General features: G+C 32.0%; 1 protein-coding gene across 1 annotated transcript in view; it reads right to left on the reverse strand.

Annotated features, from left to right (window-relative positions):
* Positions 1-3,942: 3,942 nt before the first annotated feature.
* Positions 3,943-8,350, reverse strand: part of LOC106462426 (stress-induced-phosphoprotein 1-like) — an 87,980-nt gene continuing 83,572 nt past the window's right edge. The window contains exon 9 of the mRNA XM_013922352.2: positions 3,943-5,449. Within this exon, the coding sequence (XP_013777806.1) occupies positions 5,377-5,449 (73 nt within the window). The 3' untranslated portion in view covers positions 3,943-5,376. The remainder of the gene's footprint in view (positions 5,450-8,350) is intronic.

Consider the following 8,350-nt stretch of genomic DNA (forward strand, 5'->3'; position numbering starts at 1 on the left):
ATCAAAGCTAGGTTGATCAGGTGGTCGTAGGTTACTAATTGAAAGGGCATCGTGGCCTTTCTTCTCTAAGCCACCGGGAAGTATTGGAAGCACAGTATGCAGTTTATTGTAGGTACTGCTACATCTTCAAAGCTATAGTGGTCAAATAGCTGGAAGACTGTTGACCAAAAGGGCATCACAATCCCTTGCTTTCCAAATCATCAAACAGTATTGAAAGCACAATATATTCACTACATTGTTTGATTGCTACTCGATTACTGACAGTTAGGACAATTGCTGATCTGCACGATCATGGACTGAAAGGAAGTGGCATTTCTTGCTTTTCAAGATATCAAGTGAAGTTGAGATGTGATTTATTGTAGAATTATCGCTCAGTTATTGTAGTAACAGAACAAATTTTAATCTTGATGAATAGACTTTTTGTTTAAAAGTCTTGATTTGTCCAGAAGTATAAATAAGTTGAGTTTGCTGCTCCCTAGATGATACAAACATCGTTATCGAGAGTATATTCAGCAGGTAACACATTTTACCAAGGTGGTTCATGCCAAAGCTGGAAGCTAGCTGTAAAAACTCCTAGAATAGTTGAAGTATAATGAGATGGGCACATAGCAAAATATGTACACGTGTGTTGACCACACACTATAAACATTACATCGAGTCATTCATGAGTGTTTTTCAGACACATTTACACTCTTTAATTGAGTACTCCACGAATATGGTCACAAATAAGAATGAGTATGGAGACAAAGGATGTGATCTTGACATCAAACATTAATGAATATGAGATAATCTGGAAAAATACAGTGTACTCGTGATTTTCATTAATGGCGAGAGAATGTTCCAATTTCGTGTAAATTGAAATACTCTTAATAAGCAAGCAGTTTACTGAATATTTTATTGATGTTGTTTCACTCCATTAGTTTGAAGCTGAAGCATGAAAATGCACGCTGCGTGTGTAAATGTAAGGGTGTAAGGTATTACCTGCACGAAAACCTTGCGCCAAGTTTTTGTTTTCTTTATTAAAGGAAGGATGACGTTGCGAGCCAGTGCTCTTAGTCAGATCGTACAGTTTAAAGTGCTTTAGGAGTCTCCCGATTTTTGTATGAGAATTACAGATTTCATTGGATTTTATGTAAGGTTCCCACCCTGTTCAGACATATCACAGTGTCCATAGTTATATGCGAGTTAGATGAGTTCTGTAATAAGTGATACATATGAATTTGCGCTCAAGCAATTGGTTAAAGGAACTGTACAACAAAAAGATATGTTACATCAAAATATAAGGGGAATAGAAGATTAAACCTTGGGACTGGATATGGCTATAGTATGCACCTACATCACATAAGCAAACTGGTTCTCAGAAAGTAGCTATATCGCGTGCATTGACAGCTCAATGAAGTGAACTGTGGGCTGCAGTGGTTGTTTGACATCATATACACGCTGAATACATCAAGAAGCTGAAACTATACATCTTAATAAGGCTTTCGAAAATTGCTTACTCTAGAAATCAGCGACTTATTGGTAGATTGCCTCTAATGATGATGATTCATTGTATCGTATGACCTCGACTCAGTTGATGTTGGTATCATGTATTTGACTGTCCGTGAGAAATCAAACGAGTGATTTCCCTAAGCTAGTGATTGGCCAAGATGCCAACACTGGCCTTCTAATTGCTATGACTGAATTCAAGTGCTTGGCAAGCAGTTAGAAAGCCAGGAAAAGAAATACTTTACTTGCTTTTTGAGATAAAAGTGTGGTGGTTCACAGAAGGATGTTTAAAGGACAACATAATAACTTATTGATTACAGAGTACTTAAGACAGTTGGTTAACTGATGGATCAACAATTGAAAAAAAGGAGTTTGAAACCTTACTTTTCAAACTATTGAGTCATGAAACATCGTTTTGATGTCTTACAATAATTGCTCAATCTATCTAGTAAGTTACAGCGTTTTCGCATTTCTGTGTGCAATGCACATGATCAGATGAGGATTCAAATAAAATCCTAGAACATTCATAGTTGATTTTGGCTGTTGATGATTGTAGGGAAAGGACCGTTTGTTTGTAAGAATAAAGCTACACAATGGGCTACTTGTGCTGTGCGCACCACGGGTATCAAAATCCGATTTTTAACGTTATTAGCCCTCTGAATTACTGCTAAGCCACTGGGGAACAAGCTGAAAGAGTTATGTAATCTTGGCTTTCTGAGCATAAAAATTACGTGTTGTGGTGAATGTTTGTCTGCAGAAACTTCTTAAGACAGGATCATACTTGTAATCTAGTCGGTCCTTTTGAAGAGAGTAAAGGAGATGAGCTCTAACATACCATGAGAAATGGATATGGGTTGTATAAATCTTAGCACAAAAAGTGTCATTTGATCCGAGATATTTCCCTATGTTCATCTGATGCAATAGAACTTTTTTGTTCTGTAATGGTAAGATAAATGTTACTGTCATTCCTAATATTCTTACCACAATAGACAACACGAAATATGTTCCGGATGGAGAGTCATAGTACGAATGCCATTTCTGTTTATTTCCATCCAGGATTACCTTTATTTTCATAATATCATTCGAGTTGGTATCGTACTTGCTTGGTAGGGGACACCTGAATGATATACAGTGCCTTACAAAAGTTTTCACCTTTTGTGCTGGTAATAAATTTTAGTTATTTTCTTGTGAAAGACATACCTCAAATGGCCAAAAAGTATTTATCATATTAATCTCAGACCAGTTTTTAATTGTTACAAAAAACAAAAGGTGCATTGTTACTCACTTTAGTGATATAACAAACAAATCTTGAAAAAACGTTGCAAAAGTCTTCGCTGTTTAGGAATGATTAAAAGTAAATTTGATAGATGAATAAACTGTGTTAAGAAAACTGAAACTAAAGAGACAGCCTAGTTCGTAATTCCACACATCGATGAATCTATACCAAATCTGTTCATATCACATTATTTTATTCCGTCTAGATAACACATGCATAAAACTGCAAATCCAACGGCAGTTTTTTTGCAAGTAGTCACGCCTTCAAGTTGTTAACACTTTTTTAACTAAAAATTACGATACCCTATAACCCAAGTACTTTCAAAAAGTGGACTTGTCTTTTTGAAGGATAAACTAAGAAAGACATGTAAAGCAAAGTGGAGATAAAGTGAAGTTTTTAAGTGACGTCATGCACGCTACCATTGAAATCCTGAAGTGTTTTGAGTAGGTTTCAATGTATTGTTATAATCTATCGGAAACAAGAATGTTAGGTGCGAAGAAGGTAGAAATGTATTGTTTTAAAAAAGAAAATGGTCAAGAAAATTACACTAAGAGTTAATAAAATATAACTGAGGTATGAAGATTGATTAAAAAAAGAAATGTTAAAACAGATGTAATTAAAAAATAACTCGAACTGAGAAAGAGAACTAAAACGTTCACTTTGCGATAAACCTCAGGCAGAACTGAGCAACTAGATGGATTATTTTATAGGTCAAGAATCTCATTTTAATGGTGCCTTTTATTTTTATATAAATACAAATTTACAGTTTCAGTAAACAAAAGTTGCAATTGTCACTAATGAACTAAACAGAGGTGTCGTGAACTTTTCAAATAAGCATGTGCATAAAATATTACATCATGGTTAACAGAATTTACCACGACAACAATAAATCTAAACAAAAAACTAATCAACGGTATTTGCAGCCTCTTTAGTTGTTTATATACGTTCTTTCTTCTTGACACTTTACAGTTTTACATTTCAATCACTATCGTATTTTATCTTCACCTGAATAACTACCACAAAGAAAATTCGATCACAACTTTATTACCATTTCTGGTAAAAAACCTTTATACCGGTATACAACAGGTGACCTCGTAGCTTGATTACATAAATAAGTCAACACTTTGCTTGCATCAAATACAATTTCAAACACGCCCGGAAAAGAAATGTTTGTATTATGAGGTGGGTTAAAGGAAATCCCCCTTTTTTATTGTAAAGTTTTTGTAAAAGATGTCGCGTGTTTCTACAGAATTCAAATCCTGTGAATATAATATTATTACAGAAGTGTAACATGGAAGTTTTAAAACTTGAAATTTAAACAAAATATACCCAATTTCAAAACAAAACAATTTGCTAAATGACGTTCCTGATACTTCCAAATTTTAAATGGAAAATACTGTTATTCGTTCATGGAATTTTCAGAAGTCGCTACAGTGTGCTAATCATTCAAAAGTGAACCAGCTATCACCTTGAGTAGTGTTTGATTTTTTGAACATAAAATTGAAGTAATCAAAAGTTTATGACTTAATTTCTACAAATAAATATATCAGTTGTTATTTCTTGGTGTGCCATTTTATAGCATTGTGTGCCATCATACCAAAAATTGAAGCTTCTGTTACTTCTCTAGTTTAATTTTGGTAAAAAAATACTTTAAACAATAACCACTACCAAATTAATAATTATCCAGCTATGCGTTAATTCCACATGGACCCTAAATAATTACAATCCCAGTTCTTAAAATTTAACAGAACAAACTTATGTAAGGAATTGTGTACAAATTGTCCCTAGTCCTGGTTAATTAATGGGTAACTGATACCTCTGTTAGATTATAACAACAGGATCATTTCGTATAGAAAACAAAATACTGTTTGTGCATATTTCAGAGAAAAGTAAAAACAACATTTTTATCCACAGTAAATAGCACTACTTATATTTTAAAATACTTTCAAACTGTTCAAATACATTTTAACTGATGAGAAAAAAAAATTAGCTTTTAAGATCTGATTTACTTTTCTTTCGGTACTATCATTAAGTGAGAAAATTTCCAGTGGAGAAAAAGTTAATAGGGAGGAACTAGAATAGAGTATCTTTGTAACAGCATAAAGTTCAGTGATAAATACAAAATAGTTCACTTGAAACTTAATCCCAAAGGGTTTATAAAACAGTATATTGTGTACAATTTTTAAATGCTACATGACTTCCTAGACTTAAGTTTGTCGTTCACACATCTTACACATTACAATGTCCATGGATGTCAACAGCAATACTGCTAGGTTCACTAATCAAATACTGGAATTATACTACTTATTCAATGGTGTTTGTATATATTACCTCAAGCTTTGTTTTCATACAAGTTTCCATTTCCTAAGACTTAATTACACTGGTACATAAATAATAACAGACAATCTTCAAGAGTTTGTAACTGATTTTTATTACAATAACAGCTAGATACTACTCTTAAGTCTTAAAATGGAAGAAATGATGAAGAAAATTAATTAGTATTTTAACAGTAATATGTTTTTGCTAAGGATGAATTAATAATATGTTCCTTGCTTGTATTAACTATTAACTGATTTAATTAAAGCAAGCTGTTGACCAGAATAAAATCAGCTTTAACGTATAGCAATTAGGCCAGACTCTATCAGCTTCTGAATCTTGGCTGCAATATCAGGATTTTTCAAATGTCTGAAAGATAAAAAAAAAAAAGACAACCATGATCAAATACATCAAAAGGCAACCAACATTTTGAAGCATCAATTTATTTTGATTTCACAAATGTTGGTGTCAGTTTTCTTGTCTCTTAATGACCATCACTTAAAATGAGAATAAAACAAAACTGTTTCTTTATTTATGTTGTCTACTCCTAGTCTTGAACAACCTAAGTATTGAATACCCTTCAAGGTCAAGATGTCATATGGAAAGGTAAAGCACATGTTGTTCCAGCACTGACTACATAGCATTGTGTAGCATTCAAACCAAGGTTAGCTTTATGAGTTGAGTAAGCTTAGAGATGTCATCTTCAGTAAAAAGTTTACCATGCAATTTTAGAGATTTTTCAAATTCAGCAAAATTAAGTTTGTAACAAAAAAAATGTCAATACTAACACCAGGTTAAAGACATTAACTACCGATGTTTTACAAAAATAAATAAGTTTAAATAATACATTAACAGTACTAATTTTACAGTTAATACAGACAAAACTTTGTAGGTTATTTTTTGTTTCAAGAAATGTAAAATAATCATAATCTCAGTAGAGCAGGGTGATTAGTGGGATGCGTTAATTGACTGATTAAGTGATTATTCTCACAAGACTAACATTCCTGGTTTCAGCTTTTTCTTTCCAAATATGTTTCAAACTACCTTTTGTTTAATATGATAAGTTGTTCACAAATTTAACAATAAATTATTTTTTTAGTCCTAAGCTGTATAAGAAAATGCATCATATATGAAATGTAAGGTGTAACTGGTAACACGTTTAAAGTACAATTAATACCTTTCCACGGTGAAAAAGTAAAATCTAATTATAAAAAGCATAAGCCGTTAAGTGAGAAGTTGTTGACACAGAGAGGTTTAAAAAGAACATCTTAAAATTGTTAACATGTTTACATTTTAAAGTGCAGGCTGGAAGTAACTGTTAAAACATGTGTATGCTGAGAAATAGAGAAACAAAATACTTTAAAAGCTTAATGTACCAGGTAATGTCTAAGCAGAATGTGACGAAAGCTAGACTTTTGTTTTCCCTTTCTAGTGCTTCCTATCTGTAAGTAAAGATGCTCATATGTAAACAGGAGCCCTCTTTGTGTAAACTGGTTAATTAATGACTTAAAGGTATTACATATTGTTACTGACATGTTAACAGAAAACACTAATTTAAATTAACTGATAACTTTTGTAACACAAATTACATTAGTCAGTTATCTCATAGGGAAGTGATTATGTTGACTATTCAAAGTTAATTGCCTAGCTCCAGTTCTGGGTTTACATTTTGTACAGTGTACGAATCTTCAATAATAACTAAACTCTCCATACTCCACTTGTGTAATTATTCATATACAAGACAATTGATATCAGTATCAATCTAAACACGTTTGGTGTTTGAATATCAGGTACACATACATCACTAATACTTACGATTGGAGATAACAAACGGCATTATTAGATTGTTCCAAAATGTGTTTCAGAATTTTGTGCCAAGACACAAAATGGCTTTCTGTATCTAGCTGTCTCTAATTTTGAGCTAACAAACTAGAAGAAAGACATCTAGTCAAAAGTACTCATCACCAAATATTGTCTGATGATAAAATAGTAACATATGCAGCAATGGTCCACATACCATCAATCCTAACATTCACATTTCAGGGATACTAACCACCAGGCTTCTCTTCCAAAACTACTGTAACCTTATTGTGGCTTCTAAAGCCATGTGTATGTGTACAGTTCTGGTCTACCACAATGTTTCAGATTTCAATAACTTCACTTGTCTTCACTAATACTAAAGCAAAAGGTTGGTTGGAAGTAATAGTTTGGGAATCTCTATACTAAGTAGTTAGTACAAGTTGAGCCAGAATATAAAATTAGCTACATTATTCTTGGTTAGATCTGGTGACTTACTTGGATTCAGAAGTTACTGATAAAGAAAGGTAAATTTTCAACCTCAGTTATACAGCTCAAAGGAAGAACATAATTACCAAGTACTTGTTTAAAAATATGTGAAACGAAAGAACATTAAATATCATGTTAACAGATTATTAATTAAAGATGCATGAAAAGAAAAACACTGAATAACACCTGAAGAGATTAATACTATATTAAACAGTGCTTATTTGAAGATATTGTCAAGGAAAACACTGAATAACACCTGAAGAGATTAATACTATATTAAAGAGTGCATATTTGAAGAGTTTTCCTTTATACTAACTCAATGACAAGTTATCTGATTAACTATATTATTAAATAGTTAAAGTTATGTGAACATTGAACAAACTATATTGAGTTTTATGGATTAAAAACATTTTGATACAGCTAATAATACTGACAAAATCTTGCAAGCAATGTTTTACGAGATATATCCTTTAACTCTTTCAGCACAGGCTTGGTCCCTGGGACTGATCTCAAACATTTTGTGCTTGTTACACTTTTCATGCTATAACTTTTAAATTAGTAAGCATATGTTAAAGAAATTTGGCAGATTATGAATAAACGTTACAAAGCTTTCATACGTAAAATAATTTTTTTTTTATTATTATTAAGTCTTAAGGTTTGTAAAGCAATGTTTCTCTCATGCTTTTTTTTTTCTTTTCACATCTTGCCTATCTATCATGCAAAGTAATTTTCATTTTAAGATTAAAAATACTTTTGTGAATCAGAAAATTTTAGAATTTCACATGTGAAATCTTTATAATGTCCAGATAGTTAAATATTTCTTAATAAAAACTATATTTTATCTGTTATTTTCAATAACAAATCTCTGTACGGGTTTTGGTTGATTTGACTGATCTCATAACCACCTTAAAAAAATTAGGAAATAAATATAAATTATGCCTTTTTCTTCTAGAATGACTACTAAATTTATAACACAAAAACATA

The sequence above is a fragment of the Limulus polyphemus genome, unplaced genomic scaffold (assembly GCF_000517525.1).
Source record: "Limulus polyphemus unplaced genomic scaffold, Limulus_polyphemus-2.1.2 Scaffold1163, whole genome shotgun sequence".
NCBI lineage: Eukaryota > Metazoa > Arthropoda > Merostomata > Xiphosura > Limulidae > Limulus > Limulus polyphemus.